The sequence below is a fragment of the Cupressus sempervirens genome, chromosome 10 (genome assembly GCF_028749045.1).
Source record: "Cupressus sempervirens isolate cs-2001-9-10 chromosome 10, ASM2874904v1, whole genome shotgun sequence".
Classification (NCBI taxonomy): domain Eukaryota; kingdom Viridiplantae; phylum Streptophyta; class Pinopsida; order Cupressales; family Cupressaceae; genus Cupressus; species Cupressus sempervirens.
This window is the reverse complement of record NC_143127.1, coordinates 531,021,375-531,045,285: the sequence shown is the minus strand read 5'-3', so window position 1 is coordinate 531,045,285 and position 23,911 is coordinate 531,021,375. Positions and strand designations below refer to the sequence as shown.

The 23,911-nt window shown below is 38.6% G+C and overlaps 1 protein-coding gene across 2 annotated transcripts in view; it reads right to left on the bottom strand.

The window, feature by feature from the left end:
• The window catches only part of LOC149534983 (5'-3' exonuclease family protein), a 76,518-nt gene extending 53,021 nt beyond the window's left edge, over positions 1-23,497 (bottom strand). Inside the window, exon 1 of one of the 2 annotated variants that reach the window (XM_089803937.1) lies at positions 22,978-23,497. In XM_089803937.1, coding sequence (XP_089660063.1) covers positions 22,978-23,262 — 285 coding nt within the window. In that variant the 5' untranslated portion in view covers positions 23,263-23,497. The remainder of the gene's footprint in view (positions 1-22,977) is intronic. The other variant, XM_089803936.1, reaches the window with a different exon arrangement.
• Between the last annotated feature and the right edge of the window lie 414 nt (positions 23,498-23,911).

The window sequence follows — 23,911 nt, the reverse complement described above, 5'->3', positions numbered from 1 at the left end:
AAGACTCTCGCCGGCGGGTAACAAGTAAAAAGGCAAAAAAAACATAAAATGCTTTGTTTAATTGGATTTTTTTGGTTTGTATAACATGTTATTGACCTAAAAAGGTCATTCCACCATTTGCTTGTGCTCACAAGAGAGAGAGGAAAGAGTTAGAGAAGAATATTGGGGTTTTGAGAGAGAAATCAACAAACCGGTTTGGTCTCCCGTATTGATTGCTAATGGTTTGTGCATCTTTCTAGCTTGCATTAAAGCATTGAGAGGAGCTTGAGGGAGCATTTGGAGGAGGTTTCTACAAACTTGCATTTCCATTGTTTGTGCAAATTTGAAGAGGTAAGCTACAAGTTGTTGTTGCATTTCTTTGTGTTGTTTTATACTATGTTTTAAACTTTTACATTCATATTTTTTAAGTATTTTCACTTCTCATTTTGTTTGAATTTGTTTGGTCTCTACTCTCTACTACTAGTCTACTATTTTTTTACTTCTCATTTTGTTTACATTCATATTGCAGCAGGCTGACAGCGAACAGTAACTTATTGAAATTTGATATAATGTCTCAACAACAAGGTGAGGGAAGTGGAAATAGGCCTCCATTTAACCCTAATGCAGACCCAAGTGCAATAGCAAGGGATAGGGCTTGGAAACATGCCATCCCGGGGCACAAAAAGGGAGTCGTTACATGTTGCAATTGTGGTGTGGTATATAATGGGGGAGGAATAAATAAATTGAAGTATCACCTAGCACATATACCTAGACGTGATGCTAAAAAATGCAAAGATGTACCCCAAGATGTTATGCGAGACATCCAAACTCTTCTAGAGGAAAAAATGGAGCAAAAAGAATTAAAAAAGAAGCAACATGAAGAAATTGCACAACTAGCCGGAGCCCAACAGGGGTCTTCTAGTTTTCGCTCTCCATTATCCACTGCTCCACCTACGGATACCACTGCTTCTACGAGTGTGAGCATTGGGCATCGCATTCGTAAGCAAAAATCGACACTTGATTCTATGTTTGCTCCACGCACGGCTCCAAGTTCACAGCCATCGCTTGAGGACATGGGTTGGAACAAAGATAAACATGATTATGCAAAATTGGCACTTGGGGACTTCTTCATCTACAACAACATTTCATTCAATACAGCAAGGTAATTATTTATGTAAATTTAAATTTAAGTCTTCTCTTGCTTTCAAAGTTACAAGTTTCAGCTTTCAACTTTCAGCTTTCAATAATATGTTTATTTTGTTTATTTTAATTTGTATTTTGTTTTCAAATTTATTTATAATATACTAATTTGTTTAACTTGAAATTTTATTCTATTTTTTTTAGGTCCCCTTATTGGAAAATTAGAATCGATGCTGTTGCTGTTTGTGGTTTGGGGTTCAAAGCCCCTAGTGCTGAAGAGCTAGGAGACCCTATTTTGAACCAAAGGTTGGTTGATGTACAAGTTGAAATCACAGAGCAGCGTGAGGTGTGGAAGAAAAAAGGTTGCACCATCATGACTGATGGTTGGACTGATAGAAGGAGTAGAACACTCCTCAACTTTGTTGTTTCTTCATCAGGTAAACTGTAATTGTACTTAGAGTCTTAGACATTAAAAATTTAGAAGTAGAACTTGTACTTAAGTGATTAAGTTTATAAATTTTGAATTTATAAATTATGATTCATCATTAATCATTATACTAATTTGTTTCTTTTTCTTTAGGTGTCACGGTTTTTTTGAAATCCATTGATGCCTCGGTAAAAACAAAGAATGTTGAATATCTTTGTGAGATAATGGATGAAGTGATAAAGGATGTAGGTGAGGAGAATGTGGTGCAAATAGTTACTGATAATGCAGCAAATTATGTTGCTGCAGGAAAGCTTCTTATGGAGAGACACCCTCACCTATTTTGGACCCCTTGTGCCACTCATTGCATTGACCTCATGTTAGAGGATCTTGGTAAACTCCCTGGGATCAAAATAGTTATAGAGCGAGGAAGGAGTGTATGCAAATTCATATATAATCATACATGGGTCCTCAACCTCATGAGGAAACACAATGAGCAAAGGGAGTTGTCTCGTCCAAGGGTCACTAAATTTGCAACCAACTTCCTCACATTGAAATCCTTGCTTGATTCAAAGGGAGGTTTGAGACGTATGTTTGTTAGTGAGGAGTGGCTTGCATCCTCATATGCAAAGACCACTGCAGGGATTACTGCAGCTGATCATATTTTTGATGAGCCCTCTTTTTGGACACCTATTGCTGATATTGTGAAGGTAATTTTCCTTTTTGTCCTCATTTCAACTTTATTTTGTTTATGAAATTATGTTATAAATTATTGTTCATTTTTTAAAGAAAAAACTTAAAGCTGATTATTTCTTTTCCAACTTTCATAATGATTGCAGTTTGTAAAGCTGCTTATTGTTCTCCTACGAACAGCTGATGGAGAGAAGCCCTCAATGGGCTACATTTATGAGGGCATGGATAGGGTGAAGGAGACCATTCGCACTTTTTTTGCAAGGAATCGAGATAGGTATGGGCCTATATGGGATGTCATTGATAGACGATGGCACAATCTACTTCACAGGCCTATACATGCAGCGGCCTACTTCCTTAATCCAGCATACCAGTTCAGCCCACATTTAAAGGCTGATGATGAGGTGTGGAGCGGCCTCTACGATGTTATAGAGAGAATGTCACCTAATTCAGCAGTTAGCACAGATATAGTCCGTGAGATTGAGCTATTTAAGAAAGCTCAAGGGGACTTATTTGCACGAGAGTTGTGCAAAAGAAATAGGACAGCATTGATGCCTGGTAAACACTAAAAATCTTTGATTCTAATTTCTACATCCTAATTTCTAATAGTAATTCTATTACCATCTTAATTTGATAAATTCAAAGTTATTGATATGATTCAAAAATTTCTTGTTTCAGATGCATGGTGGGAGATGTTTGGCACAAAGGTGCCAAATTTACAGAGGATTGCGATTCGCATCTTGAGCCAGCCATCTAGTGCATCAGGATGCGAACATAATTGGAGTCTTTTTTAGCACATACACTCAAAGAAGCGCAATAGGTTGGCAATGCAAAAATTAAATGATCTTGTCTTTGTTCACTACAACCTTCGCCTTCGCCATAGACAGATCCTTGGCACTGATACAACTCCGATTGTATTAGAGAATGTTGATCCTCATGCAGAGTGGAACACAGAGGTGGATGATCCTGTCTTCAGTGATGAAGATGTGGAGTGGGTAGATCAGGTGGATCGAGAGGCTGAGGCAGTAGCGATGGCAGTTGAGGAGGCTAGAGCACGAGGAGACAGAGTGGACCCTGAGGCTAGGAGTGATGGATCCGAGGCTGATGACGAGGATTATGTGTGTGAGGACGATGATGATGATGAGGATGAGGAGGAGGTTCAGGATCAGCCTCAAACACAGGCAGAGAGGATGGCTCTAGAGTCTTCCATGACTTATCTTAGGCGCACTCGTAGGAGGACATAGAGGATGGCTCTAGTTGTTATTTTGATATATGTTTTTAACCTTTGAATTTGATACCATGGATTTTGTAATCCATGAATGTTGTAGACATTTGAGTCTTTGATATTGGAGTGACACTATGTTTATTACTTTATAGTTTATAACTTTATATTGTGGTTATTCAGTTTTTTTCCTTCAAAAATTCGCTTTTATACTTATGTGATCTATGCAAAATTGTGTATGTGTATTAAGTAGGTTCTATTTATATCAATTATTGTGTATTTGATGTTAATTGACTAAAAGATGCAAGAAACAATCTTAAAATCCTTAAAAATCTTTGGATTTCATGAGTTTTTCAATTTTTCGAGTCCTTGCCGAGTCCGGTCGCCGAGTCCGAGTCCGAGTCAGATTTTGACCTTTCCGAGTCAGAGGCGAGTCCGAGTCCCGTAACACTGTGATAAACAATGCATTGAAATATAACTTTATTTGCAATATAAAAAACCTGGAGGTCATCACAGCTATGGTTTATTGGTCTTAGAAGATAAAGGATTTTATGTTGCCTTTGTTGATAGAAAAGTATTAGCATGAAGAAAGAATTCTAGCATGACTTCAGCTCAAAGAATTGGAGTTTGTTATGACATCCTTTACAAACTTTTCGCCAACTTCATTTTAGCATTCTCTCGTGTTTCTTCAGACTCAAATTACATTTGGCATCACAGATTTGACCATTTGAATTTCAGAACTTTGTCCTCCATGAGAAAGGTTGCAATTGGTCTTCCAAAGCTGGATTCTGAGCATGAAGGAGTTTGCAAGGGTTGAGCTTTAGGTAAGAGTATCAAAACACCTTTCATTCTAGTGAAAATAGATCTAATAGAGTTATAGAATTAGTTCAATCAGATTTATGTGGACCTATGTATGTGGCTTCTATTAGAGGTTATTTGTACTACGTCACTTTCATAGATGATTTCTCGTTAAGTGTTGGATCTATTTTCTCAAGTCAAAAGAGTCTGAAGAAGGGCCTACTTTAAGGAGTTTAAAGCCTTAGTAAAAAATCTTTCTAATAAGAAGATTAAAATTTTAAGATCTGATAATGAAGGGAAGTATGGTTCAAGCATCTTTTGTACTTTTTGTGTTGAAGTGGGGATTAAGAGGGAGTTTTGTGTCCCCTACAATCCCCCGCAAAAAGATATAGCAGAAAAGGAGAACAAGACTATAGTTGAGGCTGCCAAGTCCATATTACATGATCAGGGTCTTAAGTTATTCCTTTGGGCAGAAGCATGTAGACAGCTGTCCACATTCGAAACAAGAGTCCTCATCACGTCCTAGATAATAAAACTCCAGAAGAAGTCTTATCAAGAACGAATCCGGACATCAGCTATTTCAGGATCTTTGGCTGCCTTGCATATTCTTACATTCCAAAAGAGAAAAGGACTAAACTAGAGCCTTTTAGAAGAAAAGGCATTTTTGTTGCTTAGAGTGATTCTTCTAGAGCTTACTGCATCTACATTCCGGGAAAAACACGGATTGAAATCACTAGAGATGTTACTTTTGATGAAGATACAGCCTGCAAAAGATCTAGTGATTCTTCTGAGGATTTCTGACTCATTTGATTTTGAGTTTCCTACAGATATAGGAGTGCTGATCCAAATCCAACTTCAGATATTCAAATAGAGAATCCAGACTCTCCTAATTCTTCTAAGCTTTCTGAAACTATGGACTCTATAGACATTCCAGCAGGTCCAAGCACTAATCCTCATAATAAGAAAAAAACTCTATGGGCCAGGAGCATCATGGAAGAAGCTGAAAACTATTCAGCTCCTTGTGGTACTTTCAGAGAAAGCAAAAGATCTCACAAGCATTCTGGTTATGTCGCTTTGATGAGCCATATATTTCTTTCTGAACCTTCCAGTGTTAAAGAAGCTTCAGGACAGTTGGTTTGGAAAGACACTATGATGGAGGAATATCAGTCCATATGTGTGGGAAATAGTTTGTAGACCTAAGGATAAATTTGTTGTATCTTCCAAATGGATTTTTAAAATTAAACACATTTTGATGGAAGTATAGATAAATACAAGGCAAGGTTTGTAACTCGTGGCTTCTCCCAAAAAGAAGGGATAGATTATGATGAAACATTTTCTTCTATGGCTCGTTGTACCTTAATCGTATCTATCATTTCTATTGCTGCAGTAAAGGGATGGAAATTACATCAAATGGATGTTAAAACAACTTTTCTTAATGGTGTAATTGAAGAAAAAGTTAAAATAGAACTAGAGGGTTTCATCTTTCATGATAAAGATTCTCATGTGCATAAACTCAAGAAAGCATTATATGGATTAAAACAAGCACCTTGTGCTTGGTATGAAAGGATTGATCATTATCTCATTGGGCTAGGTTTGAACAAGAATGATGCAGATCCAAACCTCTACTTCAAGTCATTAAATGATAAACTTCTGATTTTAGTATTATATGTGGATGATCTCTTTCTTACATGCAATGATGTTCCAGTTATGTTGCTTTGATGAGCCGCATAATTTCTTTTGAGTCTTCAAGTGTTGAAGAAGCTTCGGAACAGCAGGTTTGGAGAGACGCTAAGATGGATGAATATCAGCCCATACTCAAAAATGATGTGTGGGACATAGTCCCTGCACCTAAGGATAAATTTGTTGTCTCTTGTCTCTTCCAAATGGATTTTTAAAATTGAACACGTTGTTGATGGACGTATAGATAAATACAAGGTAAGGTTTGTAGCTCATGGCTTCTCTCAAAAAGAAGGGATAGATTATGATGAAATCCTATGGCTTGTTACAACTAAATTGAATCTATGATGCTATTGCTGCAGTAAAGGGATGGAAATCACATCAAATGGATGTTAAAACGGTTTTTCTTAATGGTGTAATTGAAGTGGAAGTTTATATGGAACAGCCAGAGGGTTTCATCATTCATGATAAAGATTCTCAAGTATGTAAACTCAAGAAGGCGTTAAATGGATTAAAACATCCACCTTGTGCTTGGTATGAAAGGATTGATCATTATCTCATTGGTCTAGGTTTCAACAAGAATGATGCAGATCTAAACCTCTACTTCAAGGTATTAAATGGTAATTTTATCGTTTCAGTATTATATGTGGATGATCTCTTTCTTACAGGTAACGATGATCTTATCCTTAGTTGTAAAAAGGATTTAACTTCAGAATTTGACATGAAGGATCTTGGATTATTACATTACTTTATTGGTCTTGAAGTATGGCAGAATTCAGATGAAATTATTCTAAGCTAAGGCAAGTATGCCATAGATGTTATCAAAGATTTGGTATGCAAATCCATGATGACTCCAATGGAAATTAACTTGAAGAAATTACATGATGAGGCAGTTAATTCAGATTTAGTTCATCCTTGATGTATTTCTTAAACAAGACTAGATATGTGCTATGTAATTAACACTTTGAGTCAATTTATGTGAGCCTAGACAGGTTCATTTTGTTGCAGCCAAACATATTCTAAGATATGTCTGTGGCACAGTTGTATATGGATTGAACTATTCTCCTTCTGTGGAAGTGAAATTACAAGGGTTCTCTGATTCTGATTGGGTGGGATGTGTGCCTAGTAGGAAAAGCGTTTTTGGTTGCTTTTTCCGTATTGGTTCAGCCATGATTTCATGGTACAGCAGGAAACAATGTTGTGCAGCTCAGAGTACAGCTAAGGCAGAGTACATTGCAGCATGTATGGCTGCAAGAGAAGTTGTATGCCTTTGTAAATTACTTGCAGGGCTATTTGGACAATTTTTGGAGCCTTCTCTGATTATGTGTGATAATCAAAGTCGTGTGAAACTTTCAACTAATTCAGTGTAATTTGACAAGTCTAAACACATAGAAATCAAGTTTCACTACTTAAGGAACATGGTACAAAGGAATGTTGTCAAACTAAAGTACATCCTACAAAAGAGCAAACTCTGCACATTCTCACGAAGCCTCTTCCTCGACTTTAGGGAGTAACTAGGACTTGTGGAGAATAATGCTCTTGTTGAGATAAGAGTCTCAGCATCTCTATGCATTCTTCTCTAGGAGGAGAATGAGGTGAAAGCCCTCAATCCACCCTTTACGAGTAAGCATGGTGGAACCACCCTCTACGAGTAGGCATGGTGGAATCACCCTCTGCGAGTAGGCATGATGATAGTACATGCTTCTCTAAGAGAAGTATGAGGTGAAAATCCTCAAATCCATCCTCTGCGGTTAAAGATGGTGAGATCACCCTCCGCTTGTAAGCAAGGTGATATGACATTATCAGGGAGAAGTTTTGATGTGACTTGTGTTGATCCACCCTCTGACAGCAGCCTGCCTTGGTTGTAGTCATGTGTGTAATTCCATGGCTTATTTCTGTGATTTTGTTTTTCATCTAGGAGTAACTATAACGAATAACTCTTGGAGACTTCTTGTATGTGTCTTAATTCCACTCAGTAGAAGTAATTATGATGAATGAAAAGCTCATTGTGGATATTACTGTTATATGTGTTCTATTGCATCCTCTAGGTGCAGCTATGGTGAAAATGTATTATGCATAAAATTTCAGTAATATGCGATGTATTGAGTTTATTTACTAATTGTGACTGTTTGTGGCTATTTGCACAAGTTGTGAAGAGAACCTTCAAAGATCTCTCTCTTGCTCAGAGGGTGTGTTAAGAGTTGTGGCTGTGACAGAGATCTCGGTATGTTATTTTTGGTGTGGTTAGTGCTCTATAATTGGCACTATCACTTTTGACTTGTAAATGAAACTATTTGTAATAAGAATAAGTAACTGGAATTATTTTGTATTTAGGATAAAGTGAGTCATCATCAATGACTAAGCAATTGCTTAGTCATCGATGACACCTCACCTCTCCTTGGATGGCATATTACTAAGCACGAATTTATTGTGAACAGTTTTTTATTCTCAACGGCATCCTGAATATGATATTGTAAAACGCCAAGACCATGTGGCACTTAACTATGTTTGGTGGTGATGCCACATGGTGACACTTCACATACTATAGTTGCAAACTTTATCATTGTCTCTCTTAATCATTAAATATTATTATCATTTGGCACTTTCATGCTCGTGCATATTGATATGCAAAACATATTGTATGATGCCTTCAGCATTGTGATTGAAGTAGTTGCATTTTTCTTGTGCTTCATCTAAACGCATATAAGTCTCATGCTGGATATTTCAGCATATATGTATTTCGTAGAGCTTGAGCGATGAAGCTCAATTTCTTAGAGTCGTGCATATTGAAGTGATGGTTTGCATATAATAGTTGTTTATCATTGGAGGTACTCTATATCATTTGTGATCATTTTAGTTTGTATTGAGCAGAACATTTATATTGTATGTATTGATTCTAGATATTCGAGTACTTAATCTATGAGAGATTAATTGTGAACTTTTGTAATAAACTTGAAAGAGATAAAGATCAATATTTTAATGGGTTGGGTTTTTCACCCTCAAGAGGAGGGTTTTGCCAAGGTATTTTGTTGTGTCATATTTTGTGTCAATTTATTTATTGTTATTTGCTGCTATATTGTGGTTCAGATTTAACAATACGTGGTACCAAAGCTTGGTCACAAGTTTGGATCCTTGTAGGTCGCAGTGAGTAACATTGGGATGCGGATTGTTAGCAGTCAGTCAACATCCCTTGTTAATTTTGCGACATAGTTTGACAACCTCATTTGTCTTCTATAAGTCTAGTGGTTGCATTGGGCATTAATAGGTCGATCTTTTGGTGCAATGGAAACCCCAGTAGTTAACAAAAGGGCTATTCAAAAAAGATAAACTAAAGGAAACATCAATTGCTTAAGAAGAATATAGCAAAGGCATGTGATCTCATCTCTATAAATAAAGAAATAACCCTATCTTCGTATGCTTCTTCAATCATCAATACAATTACTCAAAGGATTAAGAGGTTGACCTCACATCATCTCAATGATATGCCTATAGGATGACATAGTAAAGATCAACTTGAAGCATCACAATTTAGAGAATATCAGCCTCAAGCCTCTCATCCATGGCTATGCATGAGATGAGTAATGCTTTTAAGTATATAGAAGTCACTTCGAGCATCTAATCTCATCACCTTGAACTTTGTGGGCAAGGAAATGTAACATTGAACATTTGGAGAGATGAAATACAAAGATAGTAAAAAGGGATAGAACATCTAGAGGCCCCTAAATAACTATGAAGAAGAGGACGAGTCAAGAATTATAGAAAAGACCTCGCCATCAAGAAGACAAGGTGTGGTGATTAAGCACTTCACACAACCTAGTGACAACGAAAGAGATGCTAATGACTTGAAATGTTGTCCAAATAAATAAGATAAAGAAAGGTTGTAAGAAGATAACTTTGACCTTAGAAGCAAAGCAAATCTTTAATAAATTTACAACCCTTTTTTGAAATTGAAGTGGACAAAGCTTATTACAACCCAATCTTTGAATTGCATTAAGAAGTTGTTTTAAAATCACACGATGATGAAGACAAATACAAAACTTGAGACCCCAGTGCCACTCTGATAAATGATATATAGAAATGAGTTTGGAGCAAAGGGACAAACCCTAACATTGCTAACACTAACATTGAGCTACAAGTAATTAAATATTTGGACAAGATTACTTCTCTTGAGCAAAGATCAAATGTTGAATGTTTGAGTTTAATAAAGAGAGGTTACACTTCATGTCAACAAGATTGCTATACAATCCCTCTTATAGGATAAAGATGGATGCAACAGATTAGGAAATGCAAGGTTTTTTATCCTATGGAGCAATGTTTGTTATTCATCAATAAGGATTAAGTTCTTGTGTTTAGGCATTAAAAGATTTCCAAAGAGACAATTACCGTTTATGCACGAGAATCAGCTTGTTGAAATTAGAGTGGCAAAGCAGTAATGTGATGGTAGAAAAATAGGGACTATTTAAAATCGAAGAATCATTTGCAAAATAAAAGTTGTGAAACGTCAAAAAATTTATGGCAAACATAGTAAATAATTCAAGCTCAACAAGACATTTTTTTCCCAAAAAGTTACGAAAGCATTGGAATGTCCTACTTCTTAACAGCCTCCAGAAGACCATTCCTATTAGGGAACAACCGCATCATACCGTAAACAAATGATGCTACCAATCTTTGGATCCGAGTATCAACCCAACAATTTAAAAATGCTTGTGGGAAAGAAGTTTAAAGGAGGGGAGATTGTGATGTCCACATCCTTGTTCACATTGTGTCAAGTATTTCAATTTTGTGAAGTGTAATGTCCCCTTTTTGAAACGATATGCTTTATGATTGGATTAGCCTATATTAGCCCTCGTAAGCTTAGGTTGATGATTAGAGGGTCCCAGTTGGCAATTCAAAAGGCCAATTCCAATTTTGGAGGACATAAGGACCCGTTTGGTTGTTGGAATAGGAATAGGAAATTAGGAATATGTTTTCTAGTTTCCATTTGGTGTGCAATTGCAATAGGGAATAGGAATACATATTCCCATTTTACCTCTAAAATGAGCTTATGTCTATTCCAAAAAATAGTTGTTATTGAAATAGCCTTTCCTATTCTCAATATGCATTCCTATTCTCAATTCCTATGCCTGTAACCAAACAAGCCCTAAGAGTTCAGGATTGCTCTTTGTTTGGTTCAGTTTGGCACAACGCTTGAAGAGGTTATATTGCAGTGTTGAGATTTGACATCCGTAGCTTGAGTAGTTATTTAGGAGCTTACTATTTATTGCAAGTTAGTTTTGCAGGGCTGTTATTTTTTATAGGGCGCCTAGTCATGGCATACGCAATGGTTCTCTTGACCTGCAGTTGACTCGGTGCTTTAAATTAGATGGCACAAGTTCATGTTAATAAGTTTTTACTTTTAATAATTTATTACTATGCCAATTATAAAGTATTAAAAGTAAATGGGGCCATGAGAAATTATTAAAGTGTACATTAATTGAGTCCCTAAAACAATTAGGAAATTGATATTATAAAGTCAATTATTAACAATTAAATAAGTCATGAAAGTGACTTGCTTGAGAAGCTTTATGAGTTGAAACATTTGAGAAGAATATAAAAAATGAATCAAGTACAAATCAATTCATTATGCATGTGAGATTTTTGATTTATTTCTTGGACCTTTTGGGAAGTGAGTATAAGACAAGGGTATTTGCACATCATCATCATTGGAGGACAACAATTCGTTAGTGTTTTCATCAATTGGTATAGTGAAAAACCCACTGAATTTTACATACTAGTGATGGTTTCAATCTGGAGTCATATTTGTGCCAAATTGGAGTAGATTTAAAGTGTTTAGTTTGTTTAATAAACGTGATTGCAGTTTTTAGGATGGAATGGATTTCAAAGTGGAGAAATTGTTTTTGAGTTTCATTTCAAAGTTGGTGTCGCTTTTTCAATATCAGTCCTAAGAAAGTAAAAATAAACAAATGGGTATGTTAAAATTAGATATGTAATCACTTTTTATGTACAACACTGTCATTTTTTTATTGAAGAAATCATTTTGTAAGTGGGAAATAAAATTTGGGATTTTCATACTCATATCCCGGCATAGTAATAAGAATCGCCATGAAATCGCCTGAATTGCCAGTTTGGTAATTTGATTCATAGTTCTCGATTTTTTTGGAACCGAGTAAATTAGTTCAATGATTTCATGGCATGAATCGATGATTCATGAGATTCATGCAAAAAATCGCATGAATCGCAAAAAAGAAGCCACACAAGTAGGGAAGAAGTCAAGTCAAATTTTAATGAAAACACGTCTTTTTTTAATGTTCTTTTTTGCCTTTCCTCTTTTTTTAACCTTAAAGGGCCTTCTACTTGTTTAGCATGAGTAGAAGAGAGGAAAAGTGAGAGAGAAGAAGAGAAAAGAAAAACCACAGGTTTGCAACTAGCAAGAAGGAAGAGCACCAAAAAGGGATACATTTACAAAGACTAATAGAAATACATTTACAGATACTGATAGACATACATTTCATGGATCTTGATTCTTCATCTTACCTACATTTATGATTTGATGTCTTATGGATCTTCATCTTACATACATCTATGATTTGACTCATTATGATCCTATGATTTCTATTTACTTCAGCTACAATTTACATTTTACGTCTAACGTACTTACGTATGTGATGGATTTATCATTTATGTTCAATGTTTGTGTATCTTTAATGTTCCTATGTCTCTCTGTATTCAAAAAATGTTGAAATTTCATGGAAGATCACCTAAATATGGATGTTAGGCGCACAGGAGGGCAGAAGACTGGCCGTACGGCTGATTACAGATGGCGTATGGTATGTCTTGAGCTGTATAGAGCAATCCTTAACAAGTCCGTACGGTGGAGATTAATGTACGATTGTGTTGAAGAAGGCGTACAGTGAATGACTTAGTAGCCGTACCGTGAAGGAAGGTAGGTTCGTACGGTGGCAACACAACTTCCGTACGATGATGGTGGCAATTTGTACGGTGTCCAAGCAGACCGTACGATCTTGGTATGAGCTGGGCGTACGGTGAGCAGTCCGTACGAGGTGTATTTCAGAAGCAAGGTAAGTTGTACGGTGGCTTAGATCAGCCGTACAGTTAGAGTAGGAAGCTGTACTGTGACTTAATTGAGATTTCAGAGATGTACGAATGGATGGAAGATGAGGGAAGTCAGGACGGATGGAGAGTGGAGCAGAACACACACAATGATAGGAACACAATGTTGCATGTACATACATAGAATATTGATTAAGCTACACAACAGGAAAGAGAGTCGAATGCGAATATTGATTTCCACCGGAAGATAATACTCCGATTTGCCAGATACAGAGAGATGAACACCAATGGAATAGGGTGAGGGCTGAGTCCCACCGAAACCGAGCGAACCAAACAGGGAAGATCTTTCACTTCCGAAATGGCGAACAAATTCCGAACTCCAATAGGAATTCACAGTACAAAGAAAACATGATCCAAAAAACATACCTATCGACTACTACGAGCCGTGCTTAAATACCCATCAGGAAAAGCTTTCCGAGGGTGTACAAAGATTAGCTGATGGCGACACAAACTACTATGACAAAAATTAAATTTGGGTCTGAATTAAATTAAACAATCGGCCCGTTACACAAAAATAATTAAATACATTTATTTCTGTTCGGGAACATTACAATCCTCCTGTCCCGAAATTCGCTTGTCCTTAAGCAAATGCAGTGTCGGATGCTGAAGGATGTGTTCGCCTTCCCACGTTGCATCATCCAACGATAGATGTCGCCAACGTACCAAGTATTCTCTCACCTTTCGGTTACGCAAGACTTTTTCACGTACTTCGAGAATCTCAGCAGGTTCCAAGATGAGTTCCCCCTTCTCATTGAGTGGTGGAAGATCTGTAGTGACAGAGATGTTTTGCCCAATAGCCTTCTTCAGACATGAAACGTGGAAGACATTATGAATGCGACTACCTTTGGGAAGCTCCAGTTCGTACGCTACCTCACCAATGTGACGGATCACGCGGTAGGGACCATAAAACCGGGGCTTTAGTTTCTCCTTCCCTGCTCCCTTCAGTGAGGACTATCGATAAGGCTGTAGTCGGAGATAGACCAAATCTCCCACTTCAAAACTCCTCTCTAATCGATGTCTGTCGGCATATACCTTTTGTCGGTTTTGTGCCTGCTGCAGGTTTTCTTTCAAACTCTTCAGAATGTCCTGTCCTTCCTGAAGCCAATCCTTCGCCTTTGGAGCGCAACTGTCACTCAACACTGTATCAAGGAAGGAGAGTGGTTCGTGCCCGTACAGAGCCTTGAACGGCGTCATTCCGATCGACATGTGATAAGTGGTATTGTAGCAGTATTCTCTGAGGTGGATCCATTTCACCCACACGCGTTGTTGTGCCGAGATGTAGTTCTGTAGATAACCTTCGAGCCATTTGTTCACAATTTCAGTTTGGCCATCTGTCTGTGGGTGGTAACTTGTGCTCGATGATAGTCCAATTCCTGCCATCCGAAACAGTTTTGTCCAGAAGATACTGATGAAGCGTCTATCCCGATCGCTGACGATGTTTCAGGGTAACCCGTGTAGGCAGAAGACTTCTCTGAAAAACAGATTGGTGATCTATGCAACCTGAAGGTCCGAAGGGATGGCAAAGAAGTGAGCGTACTTTGTCAATCAATCAACTACCACGAAGATGCAATCCCGTCTGTTCACCTTGGGAAGACCTATTATAAAATCCATTGATATACTGATTTGTGCAGCCTGAAGGTCTGAAGGGATGGTGAAGAAGTGAGCGTACTTTGTCAATCGGTCAACTACCACGAAGATGCAATCCCGTCCGTTCACCTTGGGAAGACCTGTTATGAAATCCATTGATATACTTTCCCACTTATGTTCGGGAATTGGCAGAGGCTGTAGCAGTCCAGCAGGAAGAGTGTGTTCGGATTTTTTCTGTTGGCAAACAGTACATGCTCTGACATGCTGCAATACATCCCCTTTCAATCCCTTCAATCTCTCTCACATACTTTTGTAAGTTTTTAGGAAGCCGGGATAACCAACCAGAGGGGAGTCGTGCACGTGCTTCAGGATCTTTTTCTTCAACTTTGATTCAGGCACTAGGTAGATCTGATCCTTATAATAAATGATATCATTCACCACCTTATAACAATCATCGTGGATGTGACCATCCATTATCTCACAGGCGAAAGTATTCTTGGAATATTCCACTAGCAATTGTGCCTTCCAATCGGCTAAGATCAGCTCTAGCGAGCAGATCGTGGGTCTTCGGGATAAGGCATCTGCAACAACATTTTTTTTCCCCTTCACATATTCAATATCAAAATCAAAAGATTGAACCTTGCTTACCCATTTTTGTTGTTGTTCGTTCAGATCCCGCTACTCCAGGAAATATTTCAGACTGTTGTGATCCGTACGAACAACAAACTTGGCACCAACCAGGTACTGCCGAAACTTGGTCAGTGCGTGAACAATGGCCAACATTTCCTTATCATAGATGGAATATAGGCGCTCGGCTAGTGTAAGCTTCCTGCTCTCATAGGCGATGGGGTGTCTGTCCTGCATCAAAACTGCTCCAATGCCTTCCCCTGACGCGTCGCATTCCAAAATGAATGGTCAGGTGAAGTCGGGCAATGCCAACACCGGACAAGTGCTCATGGCCTCTTTTAACCTATCAAATGTGAGTTGTGCTTCTTCATTCCACTAGAAAGCCCCTTTCTTCGTTAGATCTGTTAAAGGCGCGCTGAGCTGAGAAAAACCCTTGACAAATCTCCTGTAGCAGCTGCACAATCCGAAGAACCCCCGCAGATCCGTGAGTGTTTTCGGGGGAGGCCAATCGAGGATAGCCTGGATCTTCTCCTGATGCACTTGAACCCCATATTGACTGACAACATGCCCCAAGTACAATATCTCCGTCATTCTGAACTCACATTTGGATTGTTTGGCGAACAAGGATTGTTCTTCCATGATACTCAGAACCTCGTTCAAATGTTTCAGGTGTTCCTCCCACGTCCTTCTATAAATGAGAAGATCATCAAAGAACACCAACAAATACTTACGCAACTGCTTGTTAAAGATGCGGTTCATGCATGACTGGAATGTAGCAGGCGCGTTGGTTAGCCCGAACGGCATGACCAGGAACTCATAGTGTCTGTAATGGCAACGGAAGACCATTTTCTCCACATCCTCTTCCCTCATTCGGATCTGATGGTATCCGGAACGGAGATCTATTTTTGAGAAATAGACCGCACCATATAGTTCATCCAGCAACTCATCTGTCCTCAGAATGGGGTACCTGTTCTTTATTGTTCTCTTGTTCAATGCACGATAGTCCACACACATATGCAACGTTCCGTCCTTCTTCTTGACCAACACCACTAATGATGCAAATGGGCTAGAACTGGGACGGATCCATCCCTTATCAACTAACTCTTGGATCGTCCGTTCGATTTCATCTTTGAACTTCTTCGGGTGGTGGTACGGTGTGGTTATAACAGGTTTCGCTCCTGGATCCAACTCTATTGTATGTTCAAATCCTCGATGCGGTGGTATGCCAGGAGGAATATCTATGAAAACCCTTTCATGCTTACTTAAAACATCCTGAAGCTCTTTATCCTGTGGAGGTGTTTGGTGCCCCTTAATAGGTTCCTCCGAGATGAAACATTGTGCAACCCACGCAACATCATCATGCCGTAAGATTGCCTCCATCCGATGCACAGACACTTCCTTCGGTCCTTCATTTGCCATCCCTCAGAGGACCACCTTCTTCCCATCAGCCACGAAAGTGAAGTCCATTCGCTTGAAACTCTGAGTGTATTCATCAAGCGTCTCCATCCACTATATGCCGAAGATGACCTCCATGTCGGCCAGATCCACTATGAAAAAGTCCTCTGTCACCGTGTGATTTGCCATCGTGATGCTCAGCTGAGGAACTAGGTGCGTGCAGGGCAGGAAAGTCCCTCCGGCAACTTTGACCTAAAAGCCCATGTGTGCTTCCATCGGAAGATTTCTTTGCTGTACTAAAGATGAATTTATGAAATTCAATGTAGCTCCGCTATCCAGCATCACTGTGATCCTTTGTCCCTGAAGGGTACCTCGCACACGGAAAACTATGCACCTCGGACTGCCAGCCAAGGCAATGGATCCTCCATGTTTTATTAAAGCAGCAATCCTCTCCGTATGGTTGAAGTTGGCCATGTCAATGTCATCACTAGGTTGGATGTCTTCTACTGGCGTTTCCTCTCCATCCTGCTCATCTTCTTCATCGGACATCACTTCGATGTAATGAATTTTCCCTTTCTCGAGACATCAGTGGCCAAGTTCCCAAGGCCCCTTGCAATTAAAACATAACTTCTTTCTTCGGAGTTCTTGTCGGGATGCTTCATCCAGTGATGGCTTCTTGGGCAGAGGTTTGTCCCTTGAGAATGTCGGCAATTTCAGATGTGAATGAATCCGAGAGGATGAGGATGATGCTAACGACGACGCCATGCTTCGTGCCTTACTGATTGCTTCCGTCAAGGTTCACGAGTTGAATCCTTTCACCCAACCTTTCAGTGGTTCTGCCAATCCATCCATAAAGAGAACGACCCGCCTTCGTTCAAAAATGTCTATCACCAACACAGAAAGTCTCTAAAACTCTGCGATGAACTGATCTACTAGTCCCGTTTGCCTCAGCTGTGCCAGATCTTTGAAATTGAGCTCAGGGTCTTTTCCATCAAATCGTTCAATTAGTCTCTCCGTGAACTCAGCATAAGTCTTTATTTGATCATGCACAAGAGTGATAGTGCCGTGGTGCCACCATTCGTGCGCAACGCCCTCCAAGTGTAATGCGGCGAATTTAATCGCTTCTTCTTCAGGCATATGATTTAGCTGGAAATAGGTGTCGGCTTTCATTACCCATGCCTGCGCTGAAATGGAGCCTGAACCATCAAATGGAGACAGGTTCACCTTACTCAATTTTCTCCTTAAGTCATCGTTAAAATATCCTCCTCTGTTTCCACCTCCTGCGTATCTCATTCTTAGATCTACGTAATCCTTGTAGGAGATGTCTTCTTCAAGATTTGCATTCCGTCAATCCTCCCGTATTTCCTCGAAGGTTGGAAGTCTCTCTCCGTGATGTGTCTCAGTCCGTGTTGGGAAAGTCGGCATGGATGGTCGAGAGTGTGCAGTGTGAGGGTGTGATCTGCCTGCCACTGAATCTGCGCTATGTCCATTCGGTTCTCCAAAAATTTTGTTTTCCGCCAACTTTTTGAGAGTTTCTTCCATAAGCCGCTAAGTATCAGTGATCTATGCCTGGTTCCGCGCAAGATCCCTCAGAAGTGCAATGAGTTCAGCACCTGTCGGTTCCCGTTCCTGTTCCTGTTCTTCAGCCATTCGATCAACAGAATGTGTCCTTCTTCGCTTCCGGCTATAAACTCGCATTCACCGATCACAAGCTGGCAGGATAGATTGCTCTGATACCACTTTAATGTTCCTATGTCTCTCTGTATTCAAAAAATGTTGAAATTTCACGGAAGATCATTTGAATATGGATGTTAGGCGGACAGGAGGGCAGAAGATTGGTCGTACGGCTGATTACAGATGGCGTATGGTATGTCTTGAGCTGTATAGAGCAATCCTTAGCAAGTCCGTACAGTGGAGATTAATGTACGGTTGTGTTGAAGAAGGCGTACGGTGAATGACTTAGTAGCCGTACGGTGAAGGAAGGTAGGTCCATACAGTGGCAACACAACTGTCGTACGATGATGGTGGCAATCCGTACTGTGTCCAAGAAGACAGTACGGTCTTGGTATGAGCTGGGCATACGATGAGCAGTCCGTACGGGGTGTGTTTCAGAAGCAAGGTAAGCCGTACGGTGGCTTAGATCAGCCGTACGATTAGAGTAGGAAGCTATACGGTGACTTAATTGAGATTTCAAAGACGTACGGATGGATGGAAGATTAGGGAAGTCAGGATGGATGGAGAGTGGAGCAGAACACACACAATGTTGCATGTACATATACAGAATATTGATTAAGCTACACAACAGGAAAGAGAGTCGAATGCGAAGATTGATTTCCACCAGAAGACAATACTCCGATTTGCCAGATACAGAGAGATGAACACCAATGGAATAGGGTGAGGGCTGAGTCCCACCGAAACCGAGCGAGCCAAATAGAGAAGATCTTTCACTTCCGAAATGGCGAACAAATTCCGAACTCCAACAGGAATCCGCAGTACAGAGAAAATATGATCCAAAAAACATACCTATCGACTACTACGAGCCGTGCTTAAATACCCATCGGGAAAAGCTTTCCAAGGGTGTACAAAGATTAGCCGACAGCGACACAAACTACTATGACAAAAATTAAATTTGGGTCCGAGTTAAATTAAACAATCAGCCCGTTACACAAAAATAATTAAATACATTTATTTCTGTTTGGGAACATTACAGTATCCTAGCTTCTATTTGATGATATTATAGTGTGTTTAAGTTATATTCAACAAAGGGTGCATGAAATAAGTTTTAAATTGTTAAAATCTCTAAACTTCAAAGGTTTTTTAAATTTGCTGATTCATGGCCGATTCGATTCTGACTCATGACCGATTCCGCTCCGATTTTGATTCTTGTTACTTTGTTTCTCGGTGAAAAAATAAAACATTTAACTTATATGTTTGTTATAATTTAAAATATTGGGCAACATTTGTATAAATGCATGTGAAGGAGAACTTGGGTTTCTAACAGTGGTATCAAAGCAATTTTTTGCCATCCTATTGGGGTTAATCAGAAATATTCAATTGCATGTCAGGAACTTCATGTTGCATGTCAAGGACTTCATGTTGCATGTCAGAGATTTTCACTGGCATGTCAGTTTTGAGACTACCTAGATGTGTGCATGCCTATTCTAAGTGTTGCATGTTAGTGATCAGAATTTGCATGTCAGTCTCAGTGGTTACATGTCAATACTCAGTGGTGTCATGTGTGATATCAGCTATTGCATTTTTTTTTTAAAATTATTGGGGGGGTGGGGTGGGAGGTTTTCCTAATAGCTTGTTGCGTAAGTTTCAGTTGTAATTCAAAAGATCAGTTAAACAACATGACTATTTCTAAGAAGCAGTCAAATGTCATTATGAAAGAATTGGAGAAGCTTAGACAAAGCTAGGAATGCATGGATAAGTTTCTTTCACACCTGGCAACCATAGATAGATTACCACAGTACATGGCATCCATATTTAAGGGGTCTATGCCACAAAACAAAAAGGAGAAAAAGAGGTCTCTACAGTTAGTGTATCTAGAAATCTTTGCAATGAATTTCCAGCGGCTAGTAACCAGCATATAGCTGATAAAAATCAGGCGTTAAAGAATAAATCTGAAAAATCATCAATAGGCAATGAGTCTTAAGTGGTGCTGGAGCACCAAGGCATGGAGATGTATTATGAAGTTAAAGGTTTCCTTGTTTTTGATGTTCAACTATGTTTTTATGGTCCCAAATGATCATTTAAATCAAAACAAACCCATTTGCAAGGCTTGAATAGCTATTCTGAACAAAGAGGCCTAATAGGTCCTGACATGGTCAACAGTGGTCAAAGGATGCAAAACATTCAAAAGGGGTTTGAAATAGTTTAAATTATCCCATTAACTCCATTTTTGCATTTATAAAGTGTCCCTAGGTGATTTGGACAAGTATGGCTAAGTTGTGTCAAAAATGCAAGAAGTTGCAAAGTTGCAACATTGCAAAACTTGTGATATTGCAAAAATTGCTAATAGTGCAAAGAAGTTGGATCAGCTCTACAAGTGGCTCGGAAGTTATCATACATTATAAAAGGTTCATAAGGCATGTTATGTTCAAGCATAAGTGTGCGGGAAGGTTTGGAAAATATTAGGCAAGCAGTACTCATTATAATCCAAAACTGTCATACTCTTTAATGGTCTGTAACAGTTGCAGAGCCATGGAGGCTCATAATTGATGCAATATGGATATGTTAGTTTTCTTAAATGATAGCTGAAAGAACTTTCTTTCCAATGAAACCTTTTGCAGTCAATTCCATGAAGTTTTGTGAAAGTCACAAGGGATTTTGTAAAAACTGTCAAAACCCTCAATCGGGGATATCATTTTTAGGAAAAGGCCATATCTTATGTTCGAACTGTTGGATCTTCATCTAGATTGGGGAATGTGCTTGAAAACTAAGCCATCTACCAATTTACCCCAGCAATTGGATTAATGTGAAGTTATCCAAAAGTTATTCATAACTGTTTGTTATATTTTATAATAATAATCAGACTGGTTTTATGACAGTATTGATTAGTTTCGTTAGAAGCTTTTCATGTTTTTTTGCTGTAAAAAGCTGTCTCACACAAGTAGAAGAAGTTTGGCATTGCTTTTAAGAAACCCTTCATAACATTTGGAGCGTGTATAGAAAGAAGTGTAAAGTCATTTTGTGCCAGTCTTGAAAAGACTATTATGGTTAAAAGGCTGATCAAAAAAAGTCATGTGATCAGCAAGTTTTTCTGAATATTTGACCATTGAATATGAATACATTTGTTTAGTGAAGGTTAAAACAATGTTCTACCATCTCAATGGTCCTATTTCAACTTGGTGTTGCATCGAAAACAAACATTTGCATGTTTTCCATGGATTACTATTTGCTGATCAGTAATTGATAACTCTGATTTATGGAGAACCAATGATTGGTTATTCCCATGTTGATGGTCAACTGGTCTTTCAGATGTTGATGGTCAACTGCACCCACCCGCCTCCCCTCCGCCCTCCACCGTCCCTCTTCCTGTGGGATACTCCTCCCTCAGAAATCATTTGAGTCTCTCAGATATCACATTGGAAAGGGCACGGATTGGGCACAATGCATGCTCTTCCTCAGGTTTCTCGCACTTGCTGACCACTAGCAGGTCCTTAGGGCAAGGAAGAAGCTTTTTCCTCTTCCCACTAAGAATTATCTGGACAAGGATCTCATTAAGTCACAGGTAGCAGAGTTGAAACACTCCCAGGGACTTGTTGCAGAGGTTAGACACATTAGGAAGTGGGTGGTTATCAGGAACCTCGGGGCTACTATTGAGGATTCTCCTCTTCCGCATATTTGGTTGGCTAGTTGGTAGATCTTCTTAAAAGCTATCATTTGTAAATTTGGAACATGTAAGTTATGCTTTTAGATATTATTTTAATTAAATGGGTATTATAAATGTCAACTGGTCAACATGCATATGGAACTTGACTATTGTAGAATTTTTCCACATTTTATGTAAATTGCTGATGTGGCTCTTATTTTGAGGATGCAGTCTTGCACAAGATCTGAGAAACAATGCCCTCACCACTAAACCTAAGAAGACCTTTGGAATCGCACAAATGCACACCATTTTCATAATATTTTAAAAGCAAAACAAAAGAACGTTTAAAAGCCAAAAAACAGAAATTTTAGAGTGTGATCCATGCATTTGACGTACGGCAGGGCTCAAGCGCTCAATCTCGGCAAATACCTCATGAATACTAATTGGAAAAGTTGCCAAAATGGTCAAAAACTTAACGGAAAACTTTGCAAATTAACTCTGCAAAATCTTGCCTTAAGTACTCATCTAGTATGCTAACCGTACTACAGGGTAGGCATATAACAGTGTAGGCCTATAATAAAATAAATTCCAAGAGAACCACAAGCTGATATGTCAAGGGGCCTGATAAGTCCGATTTTCTGCAAAATGTGTTGCTTGGACCAACATTAATCAGAGCTTCTTTCTACTTTTTGAGATCTTCTGCACAATTTCTAGCTATTATTATGGCTGAAATATAGCAATTTCATTGCAAATGATACTAAACTATGGCATATCCCTGGCGAAGCATAGTTAAGTGTTTCATATTTGAAAATTTTGACATTGAATACGGTACAAATATGAACATACAATTTGGAATTATATATAAAAGCAATAAGATTAAGTCGAATTCAGGTCATTTTAGATTATTGAACGCAAAAGAACTCATAATTGAGTGGCAGAGCAATGTGATTAAGAGTTAAGAAGAGAGTGCCGATGGTGAAAGCATCTTACAGCAATGACGGGATCGTTGGTGGTGACCGAAGAGAATAATAATGTGATCCAGTGGATGAAGGCAGAGGGCTGCGGTTGGTTTACCACGTAGCACAGGGGATGCACGTCCACCAAAAAAACTCGCTTTGGGTAGCAGTCGCTTTCAGGCTTGTTGATTGATGTCCGCGGTGCTCCTCCCATAGTCACTGCCATTGCCCCTGTCCGTCTCTTCGTTGGCCCTCCCCGGCACCACCTCTCTATCTTCCATCCCCGCCCCGGCTTTTCCACTATTCCCAACATCACCATTATCTCCCTCTCAGCACTATGCGCACCTCCTGACCAAATCTACGTTTCAATGTTTTTACTTCCAAGTACCTGCACTCTTCATTCTCAGTTGCAGTTTATTGTCCCAAGAGTGAGATATACATCGGATAATATATTGAAGGGTTGGTAATGCATAAATTAAAATAGTCAGCATGAATGCTATACTTCCTGCCATGCGGCAGGAACAAATAATAAAAAGAGTGAAACAATAAAATATAAAATAAAATCTAATGTGTAAAGTTATATATTAGTTAGTTTATAAAAAAAGTTATGTTGTTTCTTTTATATTTCTATAAGGTGAATTGGTAATAAATAAATTAAGATAAGGAACAGTAATATCTCGTTATAAGAATATAAAAGAAATTATATATATATATATATATATATATATATATATATATATATAAAATCTAATGTGTAAAGTTATATATTAGTTAGTTTATAAAAAAAGTTATCTTGTTTCTTTTCTATTTCTATAAGGTGAATCGGTAATAAATAAATTAAGATAAGAAACAATAATATCTCATTATAGGAATATAAAAGAAATAGTATATATATATATACACACACCACATTATATATTATTATTTATTATTTTAATTTATTTATTATCAGTTCATCTTATAGGAAT